The sequence below is a fragment of the Myotis myotis genome, unplaced genomic scaffold, assembly GCF_014108235.1.
Source record: "Myotis myotis isolate mMyoMyo1 unplaced genomic scaffold, mMyoMyo1.p scaffold_m19_p_29, whole genome shotgun sequence".
In the NCBI taxonomy this organism is placed as follows: Eukaryota; Metazoa; Chordata; class Mammalia; order Chiroptera; family Vespertilionidae; genus Myotis; species Myotis myotis.
Window position 1 is genome coordinate 1,387,260 of NW_023416334.1, and position 26,912 is coordinate 1,414,171.

The 26,912-nt window shown below is 55.4% G+C and overlaps 1 protein-coding gene across 8 annotated transcripts; it reads left to right on the plus strand.

Moving 5' to 3' along the window:
• The first annotated feature begins 617 nt into the window (after window positions 1-617).
• Window positions 618-22,073, plus strand: DRG2 (developmentally regulated GTP binding protein 2). 8 transcript variants are annotated; one of them, XR_004965616.1, is made up of 14 exons: window positions 619-791; window positions 6,606-6,766; window positions 11,588-11,677; window positions 12,240-12,300; window positions 13,801-13,891; window positions 14,437-14,509; window positions 14,631-14,721; window positions 15,550-15,647; window positions 16,032-16,108; window positions 17,272-17,360; window positions 18,104-18,162; window positions 18,480-18,722; window positions 21,493-21,530; window positions 21,873-21,962. XR_004965616.1 is itself a non-coding variant. In XM_036296277.1 (14 exons), exons 3-14 carry the CDS (start codon window positions 6,713-6,715, stop codon window positions 21,957-21,959), a joined length of 924 nt encoding a protein of 307 aa, XP_036152170.1. In that variant the 5' UTR covers window positions 647-791; window positions 2,567-2,840; window positions 6,606-6,712; the 3' UTR covers window positions 21,960-22,073. The 8 variants fall into 8 exon arrangements, 6 of the variants coding, with proteins under 6 accessions (XP_036152165.1, XP_036152166.1, XP_036152168.1 ...); XR_004965615.1 differs by having other exon boundaries at window positions 21,493-21,546; window positions 21,873-21,956; XM_036296277.1 differs by lacking the exon at window positions 18,480-18,722 and adding an exon at window positions 2,567-2,840 and having other exon boundaries at window positions 647-791; window positions 21,493-21,546; window positions 21,873-22,073.
• The last annotated feature ends 4,839 nt before the right edge of the window (window positions 22,074-26,912 follow it).

Consider the following 26,912-nt stretch of genomic DNA (forward strand, 5'->3'; position numbering starts at 1 on the left):
GTGTCTGCCCCCTGGTGGTCAGTGCGCATCATAGCAACCTGTCTCCCCCCTCCCTTGTTCCCCAGTTCGGTGGATTTGCATATTAGGCTTTTATTATATAGGCTATTTTAATCTAGAACAGTCCCCCTTCCTTTCCCCAGTCATTTATAATTTTGAAGACCTCAGGCCACTTGTTTTACAAAATGTACCACTTTGTAGATGTGTCTTATGTTTCCTTGTGTCTAAATTCAAATACAATATTTTTTTTGCAAGAATTCCACATAGGAAATGTTGTCTACTTCATACTGCGTCATATCAGGAAGTATCTGATGGTAGAGAGGAAGGCTAAGGTGAGCACGTGGTTAATGTGGCAAGGGGGACCCACTGTTAACTTCGACATAGAATAAGACCTCGGCTCCTTTACTTTACATCCGTTTAGAGTTCATCACCGAAGATTCCCTCTGTCTCCCATGCCCGACCCCTGCCCACCTTAGCCCTGGTCCAGTGTGGCATGCCCGTCTCTGCCCGCCTAGCCGGTCCCAGCCATCCCAGCGGGCGCCCAGCCCAGAGGGCGGAACCAATCATGTGAGGCACTCCGCTCCGCGTCGCCCGCCGGACCCGGAATAGCCAAGCGCCGGCGCCGGAGGAAGCTGTAATCCGTGGGCTTCCGGGCACACGCTGCGCGGCCGCCACAGGCGGGGGTTCTGGAGCCGCCGCCGAGTCGGGGCGCCCTGAGCAGAGCGCGGCCATGGGGATCCTGGAGAAGATCTCCGAGATCGAGAAGGAGATCGCTCGGACGCAGAAGAACAAGGGTGAGCGTGGCCCCGGGCCCTCTGCCCCCGTCTTCCTGCCTGTGAGATGGGGAGCCGCCCGCGCGGCGCTGGGCCGGCCGAAGGCCGCGGGAAGCGCCCGTCGGTGCGAGGCAGGCAGGGCCGGCGGGATCCGGGCCCCACGCCGGCTGACGGCGAACGACCCCGAGAGAGGGGCCAGGGCCAGGCCGGGTGGTGCCGGAGGAGAGGCCGAGGAGAAACCGCAGCCCCAGCGCAGGCATCTGGCCCCGAGAGAAGCAGGGCCGCGCTCCCCTTTGTGCTGGGAAGGCCGGGGGAGGCCTCTCCCGGGAGACTCACCCGGCAGCCCCTGGGGAGGCCCGGGGGGAGTAGGGGAGGCCGTCCGGACTCCGGGATCGCGCGGACCTGATCCGAACCCTGGCCCCACCCCTCCCGGGCTGTGAAACCTTGGACAGGCCCTTCACCTCTTCTGGCTGCAGGGCCTCCTCTGCTCCCGGGGATGTAACCCTCCGCCACCGGTTCGCTCGCGGCTCAGTCACACTGACAGCGAGCGCCCAGTATCTAAAGTAAACCTCCCCACGTGGCGAAGGCACGTGCAGCATCACCTCTGGGCTTCAGATGGTAAGGGCGGAGGAGCTCAGAGAAGACAAGCATGGTGACCCCCAGACGGCTTCCAGGAGGAGGTGGGACTAGAGCTGGTGGAGGGAAGGGTGTTCCAGGTGGGGGCAAAGGCAAGGGAGACTCGGTGAGCGCGCTGTATTCATGGGACAGGAGGAGAACAGTCTAGATCAGAAGGAGGGTCTGGAATAATGGGGGACACGATTTCTTTCTGCAAATCTTTACTGAGCCCTCGCTGTGTGGTCACATCCCTGCCCTCGCGGAGCTGACCTTCCAGTGGGCAGCCTGTACATCAGTAACTAAATAAGACAGTTTCAGCAGTAAATTCTGTGAAGACAAACCAGAGTGTTAGGGGTGGGGACTGATCAGAACAGACCACCAGGAGGAGGGAGCATTTGAGCTGAGACCAGCATTTTTGCATCGGAGGGACAGTTGGTGCAGAGGCCCCCTGGCAGGAAACTCGGTGTGTTTAAGGGCCAGGAGATCTGGGCCTGGAGTGCAGTGACGGGAAAGGAGGGACCAGTCACGCAGCACGGGTAGGTCCTGGGCCAAGTCTGACGTGTGAGGGCAGTGGGAGCTAGTGGAGGGTGTGAAGCAGGAGAGATGTAGTCTGGTTTGTTTTAAAAGCTCCTCTCTGGTTCCCCCGTGGAGTATCGTCTGTGGGATGCCAAGTAGCAGGGAGGCTTAGGGGAGGCGGGAGACGCTCCCACTTGAGAGCAGCGGAGGAGGGAGAGTGAAGGGGACTTAGATCTAGTCCTTCCTTTCAGGGATGCTCAGATCTGATGGCTGGGATGACAGGAAGGACCATGTCAACCTGGCTGCTGCTGAACCCATTCTTGACCATTTCTCACCGTCTGCTTATTGAAACATTTCCTGAGCACTTGCCCTGTACATACCCTGAGTGAGAAGCGGAGGGTACAACGACGGCAGTCCCAGTCCCTGCCCTATTAGAGGGAGGGAACTAAAGAAGCAAGACAGTTCTGAATGGTGATAAGAGCCATGCAGACAATAATCAGGACCGAGGCAGAGAGGGACTAGAGAGAGATGGGGTTACTGTAGATAGTAATAATCACCAACTTTTATTGGGTGCTTACTATGTGCTAGACATGTTCTTAGTGCTTCCTTTAAGCCTTCTAGAAATCCAGTGAAGTAGTTATTGTTATAACATCCCTATTTTGCAGGTTAAGAAACTAATGCACAAGAAGATTAAGTAATTTACCCAAAGCAAAATGGCCAGGGTGGGCCTCTGGATGACACTGTCCCCCAAAACTGGTAGGGAGACTTCCTTGAAGAGGTGACATTTGAGTTTGCCTTGAATGTTGAGAAGGAGCAAGCCCTGGGAAGATAAAGTTTAAATGGAAGGAACAGCAGCTGCAAAGGCCCAGAGGCAGGAATGGGGTCGGCATATGCTGAGAAAGCCGCTGTGGCTGGAATGGAGGAAATAGAAGAGGAGTGGTAAGAGATGTTGTTGAAGTAGCCGCGGACCAGGTCCCCTAGGGCCCTGCTGCCAATGTCAGCCCAGCCTCCGTTTAGAGCAAAGACTTTGTAATACCCTCTTTACTGTTCTGGAGTGTGATTCCCCATCAATAGTATAACTTTTGTACACAAAAAATTTGAAAAATGTCAATATAATGCCCTAATAGTAATATAAAGGAGGGGGAAAAGGGAAGTAGTTTCTAATAAAAATACTGTGTGTTTCAATATGCAAATGTTGGGCCACAGCCAAGTTATAAGGAAGTGATAGTGCAGCAGTGAGGTGCTTGTGTCTCTGAGTAGCATAGGGTGCGGCTGGCACAATGCAGGCCGCGCAGGTGCATTGTTGGTGCCTCCCGCAAGCGGCTTCACTATTGGTGGCATAGGCTCCCAAGATGGTGAGCAGCTCTAGGCAAAGTTTCAAACAAAACATGGTGTAGTCTTCCTTGAACATGCACAGGCGTTGCATTCCTGGAAATTTCAGCATTTATTCACAGTGCAGAAAGTCCCTGTGTGTATGTGTGAAGCAGTTAGATTTCAGGCCCCTGTCATCCTAGCCAGGTTTTTTCTTTGGATGTCTTTGGGACATGAAAAGTCACGTGGGACACAGGACAGTTCTTGACTGTGCTAGACTGACTCACACCTGGTAGGGCAGTGATTGGCTTCATCAGAATAATAATGGAAAACAACCCTAGGAATTTCTAGAAAGCCCTCAGGGAGTGTTGCTGGATCCACTCAGAACCACTGGCATAGGGTCAATAAGGAGACTCGCTTTTATTATAAACTAGCTGTACCGGCCACGCGTTGCTGTGGCTCAGTCTGGTTAAATGGAAAAGAAAGAAAAGAAAAAGCGCATGTTTCTAATATGTTTAATTTCACAATGCTTGTGGGTATACAGTATTTTTTGTTGTTCCATTGTCTGCAGATATAGAGATTGTCTGGTTTGTCGACTCTAGAACACGCAACATATAATTGTCCATGTGAGAAGCAATCCGCGTCTAGATCTAAACCGCACAATTCTAAAGATTGGCCCTGAGCTTTGTTGATGGTGATTGCAAACGCCAATCGAATTGGGAATTGCAATCTCTTAAAGTGAAATGGCATATCCGTTGGAATCATAGGAATGCGAGGAATGAGGACATCTTCACCTCTGAAAGGTCCTGTCAAGATGGTTGCTTCTACGACATTGCTCATTCATTTTTTTACTGCAAGCCGCGTGCCTGTCAAAGCTTTGGCTGTTTGACATTTCGCAACATGGCAATTGGCACGCCGATTTTCAATTACAGTACGTGCGGTGGCATCCCTGGCAGATCGAGTGAATTAAGAAATTCTGCTGGATACTTAACTGCTTCATCTGCTTCCACAACAGTGTCGACGGACTTGTATGTGACTGCCTCGCTTTGAATGTTAGACTGAATGATGTTCTTAAGTCCGTAGGCGTCTTTGTTCTTGGCCGCAAGAATAGCTCGTTCACTCAGCCAATCGTGATTCTTTTTTTTTCTTTTTTTAATATATTTTATTGATTTTTTACAGAGAGGAAGGGAGAGGGATAGGGAGTTAGAAACTGGAACACTTGTTCCAGATGGATACAAATCAGTTGCCTCCTGCACACCTCCCACTGGGGATGTGCCCACAACCAAGGTACATGCCCTTGACCGGAATCGAACCTGGGACCTTTCAGTCCACAGGCCGGCAGTCTATCCACTGAGCCAAACCGGTTAGGGCCCAATCGTGATTCTTATAATTGGTTTGAATATTGGGAAATACTTTTTCAACCAATTCTTCTTTTGACGTCGCTAAATTGCAGAAGTTATGAGGCAATGAAATGCGTCCTGAGGTCAGATCAACCGGCACCTTTTCGTTCCCAATTCCCAGCAATTGATGTGAGAATGTCTCAGCTGATCGATCGTTTTGCAGCTGGACACGCATATTTGTGGTTAATTTTATCTACAATTTATAATTGTAAACAGAAACATTGAAATGGAATCCTAAAATATTTAGTATAGCGTGTGTTGCTTTTACGTCCAACAGATGGCGCTGTTTTTCAAAAAGAGCATGTTTTTACCTGTCACAGGTGTGACATCTATATAATAGTAGGTATATAGGTATATAAAAACACGCACATATTCGAATGCAACGTTGTATCAAAATTTCAAAGCAATAGGTGAAGAACTTTCAGAAATTTAAGATTTTGAACAAACGAACATTTACATTTTTATTTATATAGACTAGAAGCCCGGTGCACGACATTCATGCACTGGCGGAGTCCCTCAGCCCAGCCTGCACCCTCTCGCAGTCTGGGACCCCCGAGGGGTCCTTCGTGCTCCTGCGAAGGCAGGAAAGACTCATGCCACTGCTGCTGTACTCACCAGCTATGAACCTGGCTTTTGGCTGAGCAGCGCTCCCCCTGTGGGAATGCACTGACCACCAGGGGGCAGCTCCTGCGTTGAGCATCTGCCCCCTGGTGGTCAGTGCATGTCATAGCGACTGGTCATTCTGCTGTTCGGTCGATTTGCATATTAGGGTTTTATTATATAAGGCTAGTGGCCCGGTGCATGGATTCATGCACATTGAAAGGAAATTAATTAGAAGAAATATTTTAATATCGCTATTTGCCCTTTCTCTATAATAGAAGTGTCAACCAAATTCATGATCGACAGTGACAGATCGAAACGCTTGCGATTGGCACCAGCAAGAGCTTTATATGTATCACACACGTGCAAGTCAACTTGGCCTTTTATAGATATAGAACAAACTTGCTTAATTAGACCTGCTTTCTGGTGTAGCTAAACTTTTTCCAGCCCAGTGAAGCAGCCCAACTTCTCTTTCAGGTAATTGTCAGCAACACAGCAGTAAATATCAACACAAAGCAGATTATTATTGTAGATCACGCAGGGAGAACAAAGGGTAAAATATTTAACTGCAGCAGTGTTTGACTATATTCTGCGCAGTGAGAAAACCTGAAGTCATTTTCAGGGTCCACCATTTCTTACTTTTCAGTCAGGTCAAGTTTCTAAACTTTCTAAGTCTCCGTTTTTCGGCTAATGAAAAGAAAATAGGATTCTACCGAGTCTCCTACCTACCTACTCCAGGACTTCTGTGAGGATCAAATGAGATGAGGCACATGAAAATGCTTCACAAACATTTGGTTAAACTCTGAAAGGTTTGCACCTGGCTATAAAGCAAGTTGTGTTCCTGGGCTGAGAAATTCCAAGAAAGCTAGCCGCTAGGGAGAGGAAGCAGGGTGTTGCTATGTGACTTCATTACCCGGCGCCCACAGTGACCGTTTCCGGGCTGGGCAGTGGGCCGCATTTTACGCCACGGGGTCTTGGCAGCATTGGCTGTGACTTGGTGGGGTGTCGCTCAGGGGTGGTGGCGGGGCCTGTGTCCGTCCCACTTGGAGGAAGCTGAGTTTGGTCTGACGGCACCAAGTCTTCGGTGCTATTTATTTTTAAATGGCCAATGTGCGTCACTGCAGCTCCTGAGTTGAGTGTCTGCCCCCTGGTGGTCAGTACACATCATAGCTACCAGTCGGATAGTCACTTAGCCTTGTATATACACAGATGAAGTGAGCAGCCAAGGGGGCATTTTCAGCAGAGGGATGGTATTTTTCTCTCCTGATCTTCACAGTGGTTGCCATTGGGTCTGACATTCTGGCTAGCACTTGGTGGTGTGTGAGGCCCCATCTAACTCACAGGGCTTGGATACTTTAGACATTTACCTTCTGTCTTGCTTTTTGTCCTTTAGCCACCGAATATCACCTGGGCTTGCTGAAAGCAAAACTGGCCAAGTATCGGGCCCAGCTCCTAGAACCCTCCAAATCGGCCTCATCCAAAGGAGAGGGCTTCGATGTCATGAAGTCGGGTGACGCCCGTGTGGCACTGATTGGATTTCCCTCTGTGGGTAAGGTCAGTGATGGTCATGGTGGGCCTTGGGGAGGAAGGCAGATTGTCTCCTGTCAGAGTGACTGCGGCTCTTCTCCCTGCCCCTCTGGATTAGCTCCAGGGACAAGAAGACCCAGCCTCCCCCAGGATCAGGCCCCACCCCTGTATCATCCTAACATGGAGAACTTTCTTTCTGCTTTAGCAGAAATAGCTCCATTCTGTCTCTGACTCATCCATTGTGCACATTCATTGAGTGTGCACCACGTGCCAGCTGCTGAAGATACAGTAGAGAGTGAGAGAGTTCTGTCCCTGCCCACGCAGACCTCCCCTCTCGGGGGAGAAAAGACAGCTAATGGCGGGTGGGGACTGTGGTCCCGCCATTTACTGGTTGGGATCGGGGAAAAGCTGCCCTGGTGAGCAGAGATTGGAGCAGAGGCCTGAAGGTTGTGTGGAAGCTTGCAGGGCCCTGGGAAGGAACACCCCAGACAGAGGGAGCAGTGGGTGCAAAGGCCCGTAGGTGGGGGCTTGCTTGTTGTGTTTAAGGGAGCCAGGCAGCCGGGTCTGAGTGAGCAGCAGTGGGAGACAAATTGCAGAGGGTGGATGACTTTGGAGCCGTCATACAACTCTGTGCTTGAGTGAAATAGGGTGAAGCAGGAGCCACTGCAGAGTTTTTTAAGTTTCTTCTGTAAGCTTCTTAGTTTAGTGTGAAATTCATACTTAACATTTAAGTGTGGAGTAATATAAACCTCATGGAAGGGTTTTGAGCAGAAAGGGACTGAGCTGCCCAGCTTTTTAAGAGTCAAGGATTTACAAAGAAGCTGCCAAGTCAGCACAGCGTTCCTTCCTGCCCCACACCCGGCTGCCACAGAGTTCTGTTGTCCTGCCCGGGAGCCCATGTTGCATTCAGTGATCCTGTCCTCTCAGCTCTCCTTAGACTGGCCTTGATTGGATGACTGGCCGTCTTGAGGAGTGCTAGTGGGGTATTGTAGAAAGTCCCTCCACTGACCTTTTCTCATGCTTAGACGGTTATGGGTTTGGGAGGAATGCCACAGGAGTGAAGTGCCATTTTTCTCACATCATCAGTTGATGTTGACCTTGACCACCTGGGGAGGGCGAGTTTGTCAGGTTTCTCCTCCTTGAATTCATGGTTTTTCTCATGTTCTCGTGTCCTCTTAGAAGGGATGGTACTGTGTGCAGTCCACTAGGGGGAGGAGTTAGCTCCACCTTTTTGAGGGGGCGTAGCTACACAAATTATTCAGAGTTCATACGTGAGATTTGTCCCTTCTCTCCCATTTTATTTAATCATTTATTTATATCAGTGTGGACTCCTGGGCATTTGTTGTATACTTGGGTTCTACTGTTACTCAGATTCGTCTAGTTTTGGGGCTTTTTCAGTTGGCTCTTTAACAAACTGTTGTGTTTACTCAGCACTTCCGTACTTCTGATAGTACAAAATGCTTCAGGCTCATCTTGTATATCCCCTCTCTCTCAGCTGCTGCCTGGAATGCCGTGTTGTGGTCATGTGATCACCAACAGCCACCCTTCCCCTCCACCCCCACGGTGGTGGCCAGGCCGCCCAGGCTTTTGTTGCAGCCCACGGTGCTGTGGTGAATGCTCTTTGCTCGCCGCTTTGCCTCTGGAACTGGTGTTTCTGCAGGAAGCGTTCCTAGGCATAGGCACAGCAGCTCCGGCTTCAGGGTTTTTAACCCTTTTCGGTCCAACGTGGAAGCTGACTCAACAGACCAGGCGCTATGGAGCAGGTCCAACGTCGAGGCTGAGACACCGCAAACCGGTTCAACATTCAATCCTGTCAATTAATTTGGACCAGACTGTTTGAATTCCAAAAGTAAAATTGGACCGCAAAGGTTTAAAGCAGCCATCAGCCTGGCCAATTATGCACCAAAGAAACTCCAGCTGACTCCATCTGGGGACCGATGGGAGTGTTTTCTAGGCTTTCTGGTGCACCCACTATCCACAGTGCTGGGTCTGAGCTGGGATGTGCGTGCTGGCGCAGGTGCAGCTGGACTGAGACCAGGCTCTGCTGCAGAATCTGCAGAAGGATTCCTTCCTGGTGCATCTAAGTGCTTTTTAGTCTTCAGGCACATACCCCAGTTGGATTTTACTGTCATTTTCTCCTTGTCCTCCAATGGTGTGGGCTCAGGAAATGCAGAGCCATTTTAGTAACCATCTGAATCAGGTAGAAGGGACTGGAAGCTTCTATCTGCAGCTCCTATTCCTTCAAGCCTTTGGCAGTTCATCCCTCCCATAAAATCTGAGCAGCCTGTTGCATGCAGCTTTCCAGCCTGTGCTCAAATTCCTTTAGTGGTTGGGTGCTTATGACTCCCCAACTTCACAAAAGCCAGACACAGCCGCTCAGGGGCCTCCTGCTCCAGCCCCTCGGAAGGAGCAGACCTCTGCTGCAGGAGCCCCTCCTGCCCAAGGGGTGGGACTGCCCCCAAGTGTGCTCTCTGCCAGCCCAATACCCTCACAGTCTTCAATCCTGGCATGGTCCAGGTCCCTGTCGTTTTTATTCTTTCTCATTTTCCCCAATTCTATATAACAAAAATTTCAAACAGGCATAAGAGTTGAAAAACAAGTACAATCTGCCCTCTATCTGGATGCATCACCGACTGGCATTTTGCCATATTGCTCTATCACTGTGTGTTGTGGGGGGTGGTGTTTTTGTTTTGACTGAACCATTTGGGAGTAAATGACAGGTGTCATGCTTTATGGCCCTCCACCTCCAAATATTTAAGCTTGTATCTCCAACGAATAAGAAAAATGTCCTGCTTAGCTGCAATTTGGCATAGCATACCAAACAAAATTAAGAGTCACCAATGATCATCTAGTGCCCAGACTATATGCTAGTCAGTAGTTACCCCAAAATGACCTTTGCAACTGGTCTTTCCAAACTAGGATCCACTCTGGCCACATGCAGCCCCGTGTGTTGTTGCGAAGGCTGCTTTAACCTAGACAGCCCCTTTTGTCATGACCCTGCCTCGCTGAAGAGACCAGGCCTGTTGTCCAACGGAACGTTTGTGTGCCGAGGTCTGCTTGCCTCCTCGAGGTGTGCTGCAGCTTGTCCGACTCTGTGCTCTTTCCCGGGAGCTGGGGGCCGGACTGTGTTGGCCAGGTTCACGAGTGACTGATGGACATGGCAGAAAACCTCCGAGGACTTGCTGCGTTTCCAGGGCCGCCGCGCTAAGGGGAGCGCACCCTGTGTCCCCCTGCGTGCAGCTGTGTTTCCCCCACACCAGAACACTGGAAAGTCACCTGCAGGGGCTGCTGGGCGGCTCGCAGAAATCAGGCCTATCAACAGCCTTTCAGTGGCTTGGGCCCAGTGACCTGTCCTTGCCTGGGTTTTATTAGTGTTTGTAACGTAGCTCTTTTTAGTTCTCTTACTCCTTTCTCACTTGGTAGCTGATGTGCCTTGTAAAGTAGCAGCTCTGTCCTCCATGTGGGCAGCTTGGTTCCTCTGAAAGAGTTTCACCTGGAAAGGCAGGACAGATGCTGAGCTCACAGCTGTCCCACAGGTGACAAGTGAGGGTTTCCATGCTTCAGCTCTTCAGGTGTTATTATGGGCTCATGAATTTTAGTCTTTTCTTTTGATTTTACTTTCCATCCTACCAAAGACTTCCTTTCCAGGTGAGAAGCACAGGCTGAGAGAAGCTGCTCTAGTCTCCCAGGTCCGTGCCTCTGGGAGTCTGGGGCCTGTGGCCAGACCCTGCCGCCCTGTTGGGAATCCAGGCTCTCTGGCCATAGGCCCAAGCCTCTCTGGCAGAGGCCAAACTGGATTGGGGGCGGGGGGGTCCCCCCAGCACCATTCAGTGTCTCGGGGCCATTGCTCTACTCTCCCACTCCCCACCTTCAGGAAGTCCCCAGGGCAGAGAGTTTCAGGATTTGAGGCCTGTGTTTCCTTCACATGCCCCATTCTAGGTTTCATTCTGAGGGTGTGTGAGAGAGGTGTGCCCCCAGCCTCCTGCCTGCCAGCGAGGGGCAGAGTCCTGAAGGCACCAGCTCCAGATCTAGGCAGCACTATCCCAGTCGGAACTGCGCCTCAGGCTTGTTTCAGGTGCTGTGCTGACCAGATGGGCGCCTGAGGCCAGGGCTGGACTTTTCCTGGTGCTGCCCACTGCTGTGCTTGCGCTCTGGGCCTCAGCGTCCAGCACTGGTCTTGCTGTGCCCTGGACTCAGTATACCACGTGCCTTATCATCTCTATGAATCCCTGTGCAGTCCCTCAGGAAAGAGGTGGAATGGATGCCCACTCTGCATAGGAGGACACTGAAGCTCAGAGGATGTAGTTTCTTGCCCAGGGTCCCCCAGCAGAGGCGGGGTCCAAGGCCTCTGTCGCCGAGCCCAGCCGCAGCCCATTCCAAAGCGGACTATGGCATAGTGTTCCACCCAGGTTCTTCCCAGCTCACCCCTTCCTCCCACCGGACTTTGTCTAAACCTGAAGGCCAGGCTCTCCCAGCACAGCTCGCCTCTCCCGGGGGAGCAGCCGCTCCGAGTGCCGTGGGCTGTCACCTGCTTGAAGTTCTCTGGGGCCCGCGATGGTCAAGGGTTTTGTGGAGCTGGGAAGGGCCCCTGACTTAAGGGAAGAACCCACTGAGAAGCGGGTCCCTGTGTCCACCTGAGAGAGGCTTGGACCGCTGAGGAACAGTGGGGTCCTCTGGTGCCCATCTCCACCTTGGCGGGGCCTGAGACAACTTTCCAGCTATTGCTCTCTTCACATACCCCCAGTCACCAACAGGGGTGAGGAGAGGATCTCCCTGGTGCCTGCAGCCCGTGGGGCTTCTCCAGGGAGAGGGGACAAGACTCATGCCATGACTTGCTTTCTCTCCTAGTCCACCTTCTTGAGTCTAATGACCTCCACAGCCAGTGAAGCTGCATCCTATGAGTTCACAACCCTGACGTGTATCCCAGGGGTCATTGAAGTAAGTTGGAGTTTGCTGGACCCCAGGAGGGGCAAGGGCGTGTGCTTGTGTTTTCAATTGTGTGTTTGTCTGTCCTGAGCCGTTGCGCCCTGAAACACTGGCGCCTCCGGGGATTCTGGCTGCTGAGACCCCAGAGATGCCTGGCCCATCCTGCCACACCACTGGTCCCAGGAACAGGCCAGTGTGTGGCAGCTCTCTGGGCGCCCTGTGCTCCGCTGTCCACACCCCCCCAGCTCGGTCACTTGCTGCATGGCTGGATCCTGTTTCCCGTGAAGCTTTGGAGCCGTGTGCAGCCGGGTTCTGTGGCCCTGAGCCTCTCCCGGTGAAGCACTTTATCTGTGAAGAGCTGTTACCATCTGGGATGAGTGTTGTGGGATTGTAAAGTAGAGCTCTCCTCCAGGTGGCTCAGCTCACAGTAAGTGACGAGGCTCAGACACAGCCATGGAGGCTGGCCCAGGGGTTCAGCAGCCCCTAGCTGCAGGCTGTTGTAGGTGTCCTGGGTTCAGGCAGGCCCTGGCCAGTGGCCCATCCTCACCTTACCGTCCTCTCTTCTGCATCCTAGTACAAAGGAGCCAACATCCAGCTCTTGGACCTTCCTGGAATCATTGAAGGCGCAGCACAAGGTGCGAGCGGGGCACCCAGGGCCCGCCTTCTCGCTCAGGATGCAGGAAGCCTCACTGTTGAAGTTGGGTGTAGCTATTGGGGGTTGACGGGTGGGGCTCACAAGCCCTCACATTGCTCAGTGCTCTGGACTTAAGGGATCTGGCCCAGTACAGTCCTGAGAAACCCATCTTAAAGCCGAAGAAACTGAGGCAGCGAAATGCCTTGCCAAGGTTGCACGGCTCAGCAGACAGGCTCAAACCCTGCTTCCCCTCCCTGTGCCCCACTGCCCTGGGAGGGAGGGGCACGTCTCAGCTGGTGATCTCAGGCTGTGCTCCTAGTCTTGACCTGTGTTGTGTGGGCTTTGGTTTTTGTTGTTTTTTCAGGTTTTTGGGGTCTTTTTTGAGATGGGAACATGCCTATGGCTTCTGGTGGCAGGTGGCTGCATCCAGTATTTGCAGCGATGGTTACTAGCTGCTGGCTATTCAGCACTTGCTAAATTCTGGGCTCTGCTGACCAGTTTCCCACTTAATGCTCAGACAGCCCTGTGGCTTAGGGAGTGCCGTCATTTCCTGTCCATAGCCAGGAGGAGCGCTGGGGCAGCGAGCAAAAGGGTCTGCCTTGCCGACTATTCAGCTGCCGAGTGGCAGGCTGGGATGGAGCTGCCTGTCTGCAGCCCGCTCGGGCCGGCAGTGGGGCCTCCTCCCTCGGTGTCCAGTGCCATCTCTCCTAGTGCCTTCCCATGCCTGCTGTCACCATGGCATTGAGGTTCTGCCGGTTTGAATTGGGTAGTGGTGGTGATGATCCTCATGCCATCAGCCAGCATATGAGGGGCCTGAGGTGGTCCGGCCACCTGTGGGGAAGTGCCGACTGGAGGCAGGAGGCAGCCGGGGAGTGGATGTCACCCTCATTCTCAGAAGAGGGGGCAGGGCATAGTTGAAACCCGTAAAGCCTTGCAGCTTTGGTCCCCAATTTTGACACTGGCGAGGTGCCTGACCTCTTTGATCATCTAGTACTAATAAGGCCTGGCCTCTCCTGAAGCACTTCCTCCTGGGTGGTCTCCTGTGATCATGCTGCCCAGGTGGGCCTTCTGTCGCCCTGTTTTCTAGTCAGGGCAGACAGGTTCAGGTCCTGGCACCACACTGGCTTTGTGTTTGTTGGCAACTGATTGAGTGTCTCTAAGCCAAGCCTCAATTTTCTCATCTGTAAAATGGGCATGATAACACCAATCATATGGGGTAGTTTTGAGGATTAAGTGAGGAAATGTTCATGAAGCTCTTAGCACAGGGCCTAGGGGAGGATGTCACCCCTCCTGAGGTGGTGATAATGAATTTTCTTCTAAAACAAGTCTCCACAAGTAAGAGAGCATCTCAGTTAAAGAAAAATGCCAAAGAAATCATAGCCTGGGAGGTGGCAGATGGCAGGTCTGTAAAGGACAGGAGTCTGGGGTGCTGTGGGCTGGGTGGGGGTCACATAGGTCCTACTTATGTCACTATGTAACCATGACCCTTCTGCCTGTCCAGGGAAAGGCCGTGGCCGACAGGTGATTGCTGTGGCACGCACAGCTGACGTCGTCATCATGATGCTGGATGCCACCAAGGGAGAGGTGCAGAGGTCCGCGGGGTGGGATAGGGGGGCAGGCTGACGTGTCTGGGAAGGCCCTGGAGCTCATGGCGGACGGTCTGAGTGGTGCTGGGCCCTGTTGCATGGCAGTAGCGGCAGGACTGTCCACAGGCTGACCCCGTGCACTCTGCCTGGTGCGTCCTCTCCAGGGGGCTCGCCTCCAGCATCGGGGCTGGAGCTCGCAGCAGGAGCCCCGGCAGCATGGGCCGTCCTCGGCCAAAGCAGCATGGCCTGGCTCTAGCTCCTGCTTGCGGAGGCCCAGTGCCCTAGTCGCTGCCAGAGCCCAGCCCCAAGTAACAGAACCCTTGTTCATGCCCCGGCCTCTGCCCAGTGACTGAAGACCTGGCAATCTGCCCTGGACTAGACAGAGGGCCCAGAGGCTCCTCTGCAGCCCAGGGTTGTTGGGAAGGAAGGTCCAGGTTGCACGGGGCGTGTAGAGGCGGGTGTCGGCTGGGTGGACAGGGCTTCCTGTGTTACATGGAAGCTGCGCAGCCTGCCTCTGGGCACCTGTGAAGGCTCGTGGGGGCTCTGCCCAGGTCTCTGCTGGAGAAGGAACTGGAGTCGGTGGGCATCCGCCTCAACAAGCACAAGCCTAACATCTACTTCAAGGTAAGGCCCATCACCTGCAGGCTGCGGGGCGGGGGCGGGGGGAGATGGGGGGGGGGGGCGTGCGCTGCATCAGGCAGGAGCTGAGCCTTCATCAGCAGCTCTCGCTTCCCTTCTCCTCCAGCCCAAGAAAGGCGGTGGCATCTCCTTTAATTCGACAGTCACGCTGACCCAGTGCTCAGAAAAGCTGGTGCAGCTGATCCTGCACGAGTACAGTATCCTTCCTGACGGAGCGATGCGGGCGGGGCCTCCGGAGCCTGAGGCCCTGTGGCCCAGGGTCACAGCGGACTCCCAGGCCTCCTGATGCGCCGGCACCAAGCGGGTTCTGAGCAAGCTGCAGCCGCAGCATGGGGGCGCCTATCTCCGCCTCCTGCTCACTGAGATCCGGGCTTGTCAGACAGCCACACCCTGGGCTGGTTTCCTGGCTCCTGGACGACTGCTAGGTGCTGTGGCCAGTCACCTCTGGAAGGGCGATGCGACAGCAAGGGCAGCAGCCTCCTGGGACACGGCCTCCTGGTCTGGAGAAGCCTCAGGGAGCCCCAGGGGCCTGTGCACACCTGCTAAGTATTGTTGGGTGGATAGGCGGGCTCTGGGACTCCAGAGGACAGGACGGCAGAGGCGAAGGCGGGCTCAGCATAGGGAAAGCTCATGAGGGAACAGGGCCCCCTTCGAGGTGGCCAGGCCCTCGTCACTGGAGGTGTGCAAGCGGAGGCAGGATGCACCAGAGGAGAGTTCGCGGGGCAGGTGTGAGACCAGAGCTCTCAGCTCTCCTGGCACTGAAGCCGGCTCCTCTGAGGCGCTTGGGGGTTCTGGCAAGTAGACTCTCTTGCCCAACAGCCAAGATTTGAACTGGTGATTGAAGCTTTTACATGTGGCTTCTTTTGAAAAGAAGAATGAGGGGCTCCCCAGACTTTAAACTCTTGTAAAACCTTGCGAGCAGAGAGGGCCTCCCAGTCTGTTTTCTGATGGGCTGTCTCAGGCCCTCACCTGGCTGGGCACCCGGGCTGCTAGTGCGCACTGTGCCCTTAACCCGAGCCCCTCAGAGATCTTCAATGCAGAAGTGCTCTTCCGAGAGGATTGCTCCCCGGACGAGTTCATCGATGTGATTGTGGGCAACCGGGTGTACATGCCCTGCTTGTATGTAAGTGTACAAGCCCCGCCCCTGCCCTGTGGAGGGGCGCCTTGTCCCAGGCCACACTTCCGGAGCCTCCTTGACTCAGACGGGGGACGGGCTTCTGCGAGGCGCAGAGCTGTCTCCACCCTCCTCCCCTCTACCCACAGCTCCTTGAGTCGCACACGTCTCACTGACATGGGTTCTGGCCCAGCCTTTCCTTTTGGGGGCTCTGGCGGCCCAGTCCTTGCAGCTTTCCGCACCATTGCGTTGTGGAGGGAGGATGCTGCATCAGCCCCTAGGCCGTGGTGTGCAGAGGGAGGAGCCTCAGGCAGGGCTGTGGCTATATGGGGCCCTTTCCTGTCCTCTTGTTTCTTCCCTTCCCCATCACCCACCTCCACCTTTCAATCCCAGGTTTATAACAAAATTGACCAGATCTCGATGGAAGAAGTGGACCGCCTGGCCCGGAAACCCAACAGTGTGGTCATCAGGTGAGGCTCTGCCGTCCTTCCTGGGAGTGAGCCCATCAGTGAGGCCTCCCCGCCGCCGCCTCCGCACACAGCCCGGCAGAGGAGACCCTCCCGATTGCCGGTGACCTTAGCTCAGTCCCATCCTGAATGACATGGACAGTGTGGGTAACGTGGGGTGGGCTCTGGTTAAGAAAACGGGTTTTGTCCATCAAGGTAAGTGGTTAGGAATGGTTAAGAGTCTTCATAACGTAGTAGTTAAACTCAGCCCCCCAGAAAGCCCAGCTATAAGCCAGTGTTCCTGATACTTTGGCCGATGTGGCTTTGTCAGCCCAGAGCAGAGGGGAAAGGGAGCTGGAGTTATTAGGTGGACACAGCCACCCTTGACCGTGGCTCCCTGTCCTTGAGGGCTGGGTTCTGGGCCTCCTGCACTCGCCGATGACCATGTCACTTCTGTCATCACTGACTCGTGGCTTCCACGTTGCTGGTTTCCCAGCTCAAACAAGGTGCTCTAGCTTCACCGCGGGGCTTAGCTCACCGGGAGGAAGATGCTCAGGGACCGGGTGGGTGACTATGCAAATGGCGGGATGCAAGCGCGAGGGCCATTTCCTGGGCATTGCCAGCTGCTGCAAAGAACAGCAGAGCCAACTCCCTCCTAGAACAACTCAGCTCCTCTCCACCTCCTTATGCCCATCTGTGGGCTGTGAGAGCATCTTTCCTGCTCATCAGGCTCAGAACAGCTGCGGATGGGGCCGGAGGAGGGACAGTGGGATAGAGGCAGGAGCTAAGACAAGTAAATGACCACAACCAGCCCCACCCCGACCCCTGGCGCTGAAATCCCTGCGGGGCTCCCTGAGCATTTGGAAGCCCCTCCCACCTCTCAGGAGAAGGCCAGCTCTGGATTGCCCTCCATCCCATCACAGCCCGCGGCAGTCTCCCAGCAGGGCCCTGTGTGGACTGCAGAGAGCAGCTGTGGCCCCAGGGAGACGCTGAGCTCTGCTGGGTGGTCTGATAGCTGACTAGAGGCATTGGCGCTGAGGTCACGCTGCCACCAGCTGGAGCTCGGTGCTCACAGGCTCCAGGGGGCCGCAGGCCTTGGTGTCTGTGCCTGGCCACAGTGAGAGCAGCACTCCCTGGTCTCTGTGAGCCCACGGGGCTCCGCTGACTGCCGCCTTCCTCCCTGGCAGCTGTGGCATGAAGCTGAACCTGGACTACTTGCTTGAAATGCTTTGGGAATACTTGGCTCTGACCTGCATCTACACCAAGAAGAGAGGACGTGAGTCAAGCAGTCTCAGCCAAGAATCAGCCCCACCCTCAGGGGCTGCCACACACTGCCGGTGGCACCCAGCGCCCAGCCTGTATTGTACACATCTCCGCTTTTCTCCCATCTCAGAACTAGCACTGTCCTCTACCCCAGGCTGGTAGAGACCTCAGCCTGAGCCCTTGTGACAAAGAATGCCAAATTCTGGGACTAGTCTTGAGGGTGCCCTGGGGGCAATGAGATAGAGGCTGCTCTTTAGTTCCCCACAGCTACAGCAGTAACCCCTCCCGACTTCCCCCAACAGTGGCAGGCCCCTTGTCAAGACTGTAGGTGACTGCATGTACAAGAGCTTTTTCCATGCCCCCACCCCCTGTGCTCAAAGGGACCTAGCTCCTAAGTTCTGGCAGTTTAACTTGACCTTGACCTTGTAAGCAAGGGGAGCGTGTAGCTGTCCCTGACTGGATGCCAGCAGCTGTCACATCATGCCAGTACTTTACAGATGCTTCACAGGGCTCAGCGGGGGCTCTCATGGCTGACTGGGTTTCAGGCAGTTTGAATCCTGGACTTGGATTTATTTTGATCTGTGTTCAGGTCAAGGTTGTAGGAGATTGCATGGGGCTCTACAATGAGGGTATGCTAAATAAAGGGGGAGGCTAGCCCAAGGCTGGAGACCGGAAGGGCCTCTGTTCCCTGTGGGAAGGAACCACATAGTGTGGGGCCATGACTGGCTCACACCCACCCCGTCTCTACCTGTGCAGAGAGGCCGGACTTCACAGACGCCATCATCCTCCGGAGAGGGGCCTCCGTGGAGCATGTGGTGAGTTCCTGAGACCTGCCTGGATGAGGGGTCCATGGAGCTCTCTGTCCCCTGGGAGTAAGGTCCTGTCTGAAGTCTGGACAGGCTGCAGTGCCAGGTGCCGTGGGCAGGCCCTGCTGTTGGACCCAGGATGGTGCTGCCACAGCAGGGGGTTGTGCACGGCAGTCGGCATCTGGCTGGGACGTGGCAGCTGTCCAGGAAACCGTGGTCCTCGCTGCCCGGTGCTGTGGGCTCCTCAGAGCCACCAGGGTGTTCTGTCAAGGTGGCTATTGCCCAAGGTGTACCTGTGTCTGTTTAAGTCGTGTCTCCCCACACAGGCCTAGGACTTGGAGTTGCACCTCCCATACCCTTGGCCCCTGCTGGTTTCCGGGTCCCCATGCATCCCCAGCATGTCCTGCCCCTCCCTGCTCCTCAGCCCAGGGGGGCTTTGAATGCTTTCTTCACTCAACACAATCTGTTAAACATCAACAAAGTGGACCCAGTTCCTGCCAGAACTGGGGTCCTTTGGGGTCAACAGATGCCAGATGCCCAGTCTCAGAGCCAAGCAGTCACACAGTAGGGTGAGTAGGAAGTAGGGAGGGGTGGCACCAAGTCTACAGAGACACCAGGAGGACTCGGAGGAGGTGACCTGAGTGGGCCTGTCCACCGTGCAGGACTGACTGAAGAGCTGGGCGTAGGAGAAGCCTCCAGCGGGGGAGCAGGTGTGCAGAGGCCCTGAGGCAGGGTGCCCTTCTGTGCCTGGGGCTCTGTGGGAGGCACAGGGTCACCTCTCCCCTGGGTGTGTCTCTGTACCATCTTTCAGGGAAGGGGTTGGTACCTTGGGACGTAGAAGAGCAGGTGTTAGCCTGAGAGCTTCAGGTCACACAGCCATCTTCTTGGGCTTTTGTTTTCCTCTAGCTCAGCAATTTTCAACCTTTTCCATCTCATGGCACATAAACTAATTACTAAATTCTGCAGCACACCAAAAGATACAATTTTTGCCTATCTGACCAAAAAATAGAGTATAATTGCCCTAGCCGGTTTGCCTCAGTGGATAGAGCATCAGCCTGCGGACCAAAGGATCCCGGGTTCGATTCTCGTACCTTGGTTGCAGGCTCCGCCCTGGTCAGGGCTCGTGCAGGAGATCACCAGTCGATGTGTTTCTCTCTGTCTTCCCCTCTCTCTCTCTCACTCTCCCTAAAAACCAATGGCAATATCCTCAAGTGAGGATGAACAACAACAAAAATCATAATAAGGGTCTGATTTTGATTCATTCACACCAGACGGCTATTGTGTTGGCTGTTGTCATTTTTTTATTTGACAACTGAAGGGAAGAGGTCAGTGCCCCTGATGAAATAGTCAGGTGTTGTGTGTTTTAAAAACTCCTGCGGCACATGGGTTGAAAACCGCTGGTCTAGCTCATTTTTCCTCGGGATCTGAGCTGTTGACGGTGGGGCTGCAATCTGGTTTCACTCAGTGTTTCATTCATTCCGGGTGCCCAGCCTTAGGCCTTTGCCGCCCTGAGTTGCTGATGCAAACAGGGCCGAGTTTGGCCTTGAAAGCTCGCTTGTCAGGCAGAACAAAGCCAAGGAAACTCAAGATCCCCTTCCCCGGTTCCTGAAATCACTGCAAAGAGCTCTCTGTGGGAGTTTAGGACCTGTGGCTGCGCTGTCTCCTGCTGGGTCCCAGCGGGCCATTCACAGGTGCCCACATGAGCAGGACTTACCTGGTGTTACCTTGCACCTTGGGGGAGGCAGTTTCCTCTACCCTCAGAACCTCAGCTGCTTGCCCAAGGGGATGTGGGGTTTTAGCCACGCCTGGGAAGAAAAGCAGACAATAACAGGTGCAAAGGCCCAGAGGCAGGAGCGAACTGGGGAGTGCTGACTGTTCGCTGTCAGTGTCATGGAGTCAAAAGCTGCAGGTGAGGAGAGGCTAGGGGAGTGGGGAGGGGCTTTGAAGGCCTTGCTCCGGAGCCTGGACTTTGTCCCAGAGAGGCCTGCTCTCCAGGAGTTAGCCCCTCCTCACTCTCCTTCCCTCCTGGGACACCTACCGTCCAGGTGCCACAGAAAGTACAGAGAGCCCTGCCTGATGCTGCAACAGAGACCCATAGTGGAACCAGGTAGACACGAGCCAGGCAGCCCTGGCGTCATACCCCAGCTCCCCATACTGTCAGCCTCCCGGGGCCTTCGTAGTCCATCCAGCCCAGGCCCTGGTGCCTTCACTGAGCTGACCAAGGCCTGGCCTGCAAAGGAGTCCTGGGCCATCATGCAGGGCCCTCAGAAGTGAGAGGCGCAGGCACTCTGAGGAGCAGTAGTCTCCCATCCCAAAGGAACGTGCTCTCCCCCTTTGATGAGATGGCCGTGCATGACCTTTCACTCATCCCCAGCGCAGGAGACAAGTGCAGCTCCCCAGTGTCGGACACGCTAGGCTCGGTGAGGCCTGTGGCACAGGAGAGCCCGTGCCCCCAGAGCTCGCAGGGCCCCAGGAGAATCCCTGTGCCTATGTGCAGAGTGGCTTTGCAGACTTGGCCAGTGGGCTTACTTTCATTGTTCAGCAAACTGAATAAAACTTAAAACCCATTTGCAGGCCAGAGCTGACCTCTGGGCCATCAGATGTCATTTTCTGGTCTAGAAAACGGCGAGTGTTGGAATGGCTGTGTGATGTCTGTGGCTGTCACTGCAGCAGCCCCCTCTGCGTGGCTGTGGCATCCTCACTCACGCGGAGAAGGCTGGATCAGGGTGGCTCCTTGGGAAATGTTCTTGCAGGCGCCCCCGTCTACCTCTGTCCCCACAGAGCTGGGCTGAAGCATTTGGTCCCTGAACAGGGCCTGAAAGGCTGTGGGCACGTGGGAGGAGGGACAGTGTTGCCCCATCTTCTCCCTGGCCCACCCCCACTGCACCCACCCAGCGCCAGAGGCCATGTTTTCCAGGGAAGAGCTGGCTGCTCCCAGGCCGCCTCCTGCCTCCTGACAGCGCTGGGATTCCCATGACCTTCATTTCCACCTGGGAATGCCGACACCCACAGGCTGAGAGTGGAGGGTGGATGATGGGATGTGGGAGGCCCCGGGTCACAGCTGTGGGCGGAAGGCATAAGAGACAGTGACCAAGCACGGCGACCAGGCTGAGGTATGGTGGCCTGAAAGCATCTGTCAGGGCTGTTGTCAGGCCAGGTGGGCAGAGGGCGCTGACAGCCAGCCAGTCCCCAGCCCCTGGCAGACCTGGCCATGAGTGAGGCTGTGTGGAGGGGCAGTGTCCCTGATGAGGCCAGAGCTGTGTGAGGGCCCGCCTTGGGGATTGCTTGGTGGGATTGGATGGAATTCACTCCCTGCTGACTCTTCTGTCCTCCCACTAGTGCCACCGCATCCACCGGTCGCTTGCCAGCCAGTTCAAGTACGCGCTGGTGTGGGTGAGTGAGGGTGGGTGGCATGCCCAACATCGCCCTGGGGCAGGAGGGAGCACGGTGCCCCCACTCCTGTGCAGCGTCCCTGTGCTCCCATGTGGGACCGCATGTCTGTGTCTGCCCCAAACTGGACATAGACCTCCCCATCTTAGGACCCAGAGGTGATCAGACCGCTGGGGAGTCCGGTTGTCTGAGGCCTGTGGTGTTCGCTGCTGCTGGGATGCCCCACTTTAGACTCCGGCATTCACATCCCCACCCTCCTCTAGTAGTAGCTCCCCAGACTTGGCCTTGGTCAGGACTGACTGACGTCGCCCCTCTGCCTGTTTCCCCAGGGCACCAGCACCAAGTACAGCCCGCAGCGGGTGGGCCTGACCCACACCATGGAGCACGAAGATGTCATCCAGATTGTCAAGAAGTAGCCTGGGCCGGGCCTGGCCACCCACCTGTCTCCCTGGGGAGTCGGACCCAATGGGACACACTGAAGCCCAAACAGGAAGAATACAAATACATGTGTTCTGGGAAGGGTCTCTTAAGTCTGCTTTTTCTAGAAGTTTTTTCAGTAGACAAATAATAAAGAGTGTGTGGGACTGAGGGAGGGGGTGGGGGCCTTAGGTTGGCCTGGAGGCATTTCCCATGAGACTAGCCCCCTTGGGTGGGGCTTCTGAGTTTGGATCTCTGGGCCCGCGCCCTACACCTAGCCCTGGTTGGGCACAGAGAGCACGCTGCCCCCTTACCCAGGGCCTGCCGGCTGGTCAGTGCTGGGGTGGAGCCAGGGTCCCAGAGATGGTGTTACTGTACAGGTACTTTGGCTCCTCTGCTCCTGCAGCTTTTCTGGTACCCAAGAAGGAGCCTCCCAGGGCAAAAACCCTTCCCCCCTTTTGTCCCCCGGCTGCCCAGTGATGGAAACTAGAGTCAGTGGGTTTAAAGACCCGGTTATGCCCTCCACAGCCTGCCAGGTCCTGAAGGGCCACCCCTCCTGGGCAGCCCAGGCCCTGTGCAGACAGCTGGGGGACGTTGGGGTTTGGGGTATTTTCTCTCAGCCCTCTGATCTCGATCTCGGCGCTCTGGAATAAAGGATGAGGACACTTCCTGTTCAGAGTGAGGTCAACTTTGTACGTTTTCTGAACTCAGGCCAGGTTTGGTCCGTGGGCAGCAATGAGCCTAATGATCACACCGGCTCAAGCTGGGGAGAATGTGGGGACCCCAGGATGGGCTGCGTCCTGGGGACCAGGCCTGGCTGCAGAGGTGGGCAGCAACTCAGAAGCCCTTATGTGTCCTTCCCCAGGGAAGCCAGTAGCCTTTGCCATGGAAGGTGGGCTGGAGGGTCTTGGCATGGTGCCAAGGAGGGGCAGCAGGTGTTCTCAGCCCTGGGTGTGCCAGGGCCTGTGCAGGGCCCTCCCAGCAGCCTGTCCCCGGGCAGTGGCCTGCTGCGCACTGCACAGCTCGTGAGCGGAGGTGGGATGTGAACCGCAGGCTAAGATGCCTGAGCCGTGGAGAAGGCTTCCTGGAGAAAGTGCCTCTTGGAGTGAAGGGTAACAGGTCTTGTGAGGCTGCCAGGGCTGGGCCTGCAGGAGGGGTAGGAGCTCCCCGGGGGCCTCTGGGCCAGGCTGGAGTGGCGTAGGCCTGCTGCCCAGCTCTCCAGGCTGTTCTTGGATCCTGTCAGCTGCTCAGCCTCTTCCAGAGACAAAACAGGAATAATGGACGTCATTAAACATACATGCAGCCCAGGCGGTAGGCGCGGTGGGCCGGGCCTCTTGTTCCCCCTCCCCCACGACACTGAGCTGCTCCTCTGGGCCAGCCGAGCTGGTGCGGCAACCACAGGACCCTCGCTAGGCGGCATGCAGGCCCGGAGCAGGCCTCGGGACCCAGGTAAGGCAACCCTGGCCTGGACCCTTGGGGTCTGCCTCTAGCCCTCACCCTCACGTTTGCAGGAGGGAAGGGGCTTATGAGGTCCTTCTCTGGGCCTGTTTCTTCGTTTATAAGATGGGCATGATGTCCACGCAGCCCCCTGTTGGCATCACCGAGACAGCTCAGTGGTGTCGCTCAGCCCCCTTGCCAGCCGCCACAGGCCTGGCCATGGGGTCCTCAGTGAGGTGTCTGCTGGGTGAAGGCTCTGCCACTTCCTGCCTTACAGGCAGGGGCGGGCCTGGGCTCACAAGGCATCAGGCCTAGGCCGATGCTGTCCCCCAAGCTGGCTGAGGGCCATGAGACCAGAGGCCTGGGGTCAGAGCGGTGGCGTCGGGCTCCAGGGGCGCTCTTGTTTCCTGGACTGGCTCTGTGCTCACACTTCAGGGCTGCCCGTGCCCTGTCAGCCCTCGGCCTTGGATCGGTGGCTGGCGTGGTTATGCCGTCTCTGCCTGAGAGAGCCAGAGGCCTGCTGCTGTGCTCACACACACACACACACACACCCCCGCCAGCACCTCCCAAAGGTCCCTGTCCTCCTGCCAGGTGAACTCCAAGGGGCCTGCCCCTGCCTGCCACCTGTTCCCATCTCTCCCATGCCCTGAGCCTTCTGTGTGGGGAGGCTCTGGCCAGACGCTTGGTTGTCTTTGTGAAGGTCAACAGTGCTTCCTTCCAAGGCCGTTGCTGGGCCCCCGGCTGCCGCTGGGCCACAGGCCGCACTCCCAGAGGTGACCCTCCTGCAGCTTTAGAGTCGGGCGAAGGAGCCCAGGTGTGTGTGTCCACGCCCCTCCGCTCCAGCCCAGCCCTCACAGGTCCTCCTCAGAACCGTTGGGCAGGAAACCCAAAGCTCATCTGTCCTGAGATCCCGCCCTGCCCAGGAGAGCTGCTGGGGGGCGTGCACCCCGGGGGCGGGTGTCGCTCCCCAGCACTGCCTGCCTCAGTGTTCCCCTCGGCAGCTCTTCCAACCTGCTCAGCTCCCCTTGGGCCCTGGCCAGAAACCGCATCTCCAGACCCCCATTTACACCCTTTGCCCTCCTTGACAGAGAGCACCTCCTCGTGCCACACCTCAGTCACAACCGCCACCTCCCTCCTGCACCTGTTCTCGTAAAAAAAAATTTTTTTTTACTCATTTCAGACAGGAAGGGAGAGGGAGAGAGAGAGAAACATCCATGATGAGAGAGAAGCATTGATCAGCAACCTGGGCATGTGCCCTGACAGGGAATCGAACCGTGACCTCCTGGTTCATAGGTCAATGCTCAACCCCTGAGCCACTCCAGCTGGGCTGGATCTGTTCTCTTGCTTTGCTAACTACAGGTGACCCTTGAAAGGCACAGGCTTGAACTGCATAGGTCCACTTGTCAATAAATATATTGGAAAAAATTTGGAGATTTGCAACAATTTGAAAAAATAGACAAACCTTATAATTTTCTTAATAAAATTTCCCTTTCTCTAGCCTACTTCATTGTAATAACCTATACTAATAAAAGGGTAATATGCTAATTAGACCAGGAGACCAGCCGGGGAGGGCAGTTACGGGCCATGAGGCTGGTGGGGGGAGCAGTTGGGGGCGAGCAGGCCAGCATGCAGAGTGGTTAGGAGCGAGCAGGCAGGCAGGCAGGCAGGTGAGCCATCAGGAGCCAGTGGTCCCGGATTGTGAGAGGGATGTCCGACTGCTGGTTTAAGCCCGATCCCACAGGTCCCAGATTGGAGAGGGTGCAGGCCTGGTTGAGGAACACCGCCCTCCTGTGCACGAATTTTGTGCACCGGGCCACTAGTACAGTATGTAATACATATAACATACAAAATATGTTCATTGACAGTTTATGTTATCAAGAAAGCTTCCAGTCAAGACTAAGCTATTAGTAGTTAAGTTTTGGGGGAGTCAGAAGTTGCACATGGGTTTTCTACTGCACTCCGGCCCGTGCTTTGTTCCAGGGACAGCTATAATCCAGGCCCATTTGCTCAGGCTGCTGGACACAGAACCACACACTGGGCAGCTTAAACAGTTATTGGGAGCTCCACTCGACTGTGACCCCCGCCTCCCCTGGCAGCCAGCCCTGTGCCTGGCACAGAACTTTGCTTCCTCGCAGTTCCGGAGGGTAGAAGTCCAAGATCAAGTCATCAGCAGGGCTGGTTTCTCTGGTGGCAGCTCCCTTCTCTGGCAGCTTCGTCCTATATAGTCTCAGGACCAGAATCTGAGGCCCCTTCTTGCTGTTCCTCTCTTAGGTGGTCTCACCCCCCCATCTCTAGCCTCCATCTCACCCCATCTGTGGGTCCAAACTGCCCTCTTGACTCCCCACCTGGACATCCCATAGTCACCCCCAAACCTCCTTGTCCCAGGCCAAACCTGTCAGGCTTCCATACCACCCACCTTGCCTCAGAGAATGATTCCCCGGTCCATTCAGCTGCACCAAGCCAACCCCAAGGGACCCAGGTTCCACCCTCATGCCAGCCCCACACGGCCCCTCACTGAATGCATCCATGGTACTGTCACCGCTGTCCCAGACCAAGCCACTGTCCTCTCCTGCCTCCACTGTGCATCCTCCTCCACACAGCAGCTCAAGAGCTTTTTCCAGAACACCTTCCAAAAGCAATGTGAGGCCATGGTTGAGAACATGGACCAATTCCATTTCCAGCTGTGTGGCCTCAGACAACTCCAGGCCTGGGCCTGTTCCATCATCTGTAGAGTGGGGAGGAGAATAGTCCCTGCTTCCTGAGGCCATCCGGGGGGAATAAGCAGTGTGCGGCCCAGTGGTTCCCAGCACAGGCTCCATTGCTTTCTCGCTGGGCTCTGGGCTGAGTGACCAAACCTCTTCAAGAACGAGCCCTTCATCTATAAAATGGGAGCAGCAGCTCCCCTGTTACACACTGTGAGAATCTAGGGAGCTATCGGAAAGCAGTCAGCACTGAGCCTGCACATAGTAAAACTTGGGAGTGTTGATTATTTTCATTATTGTCAAATGCAAGTCTTGTCACAATACTCCTGACAGTGTTAAACCTCGCCATGACTCCCCATGCTGCAGGGCTGGAGACCAGGGCTCTGCCCCAGCCTCCACAGCCTCATGGGCCAGGCCTCCCTGCCAGCCTGGTGCTCCCCCTGCTCGTGCCCGATCACCGCTCCTCACCACCTGGCCTTTGCACAGACTGTTCCATCTGCTGGGCACTTCCTTTCCATTTGATTAGCTCCTCTCAGCCTTCAGATCGCGGCTCAGGGTCCTCACCCTGGAGAACCTCCCTGGCCTTCCAGTGCAGGGTCACCTGCGTGCAGCCTGGCCATCACAGCTCTCTCACACTGCAGCCTCCCCCTTTGCTTCAAGCCCCCGTGCCATGGGAGCTCCACTTGACTGTGACCCCCCCCACCCCCCCACCCCCGGCACATAAGTGCACAGACAATACTTGAGGGATGAATGATACTTGTTCCCTGTCACCCCTCTGTGCTTGTTGCGAGGGCTGGGAGCCTGAGGGAGGAA

Excerpts from the sequence above, each read along its gene's own strand:
- DRG2 (XM_036296271.1), top strand. The coding sequence starts at position 728 with ATGGGGATCCTGGAGAAGATCTCCGAGATCGAGAAGGAGATCGCTCGG. Across the intron at positions 792-6,605 it reads TCGGACGCAGAAGAACAAGG|CCACCGAATATCACCTGGGC; the intron begins GTGAGCGTGGCC and ends TTTGTCCTTTAG. Across the intron at positions 12,301-13,800 it reads CATTGAAGGCGCAGCACAAG|GGAAAGGCCGTGGCCGACAG; the intron begins GTGCGAGCGGGG and ends CTGCCTGTCCAG.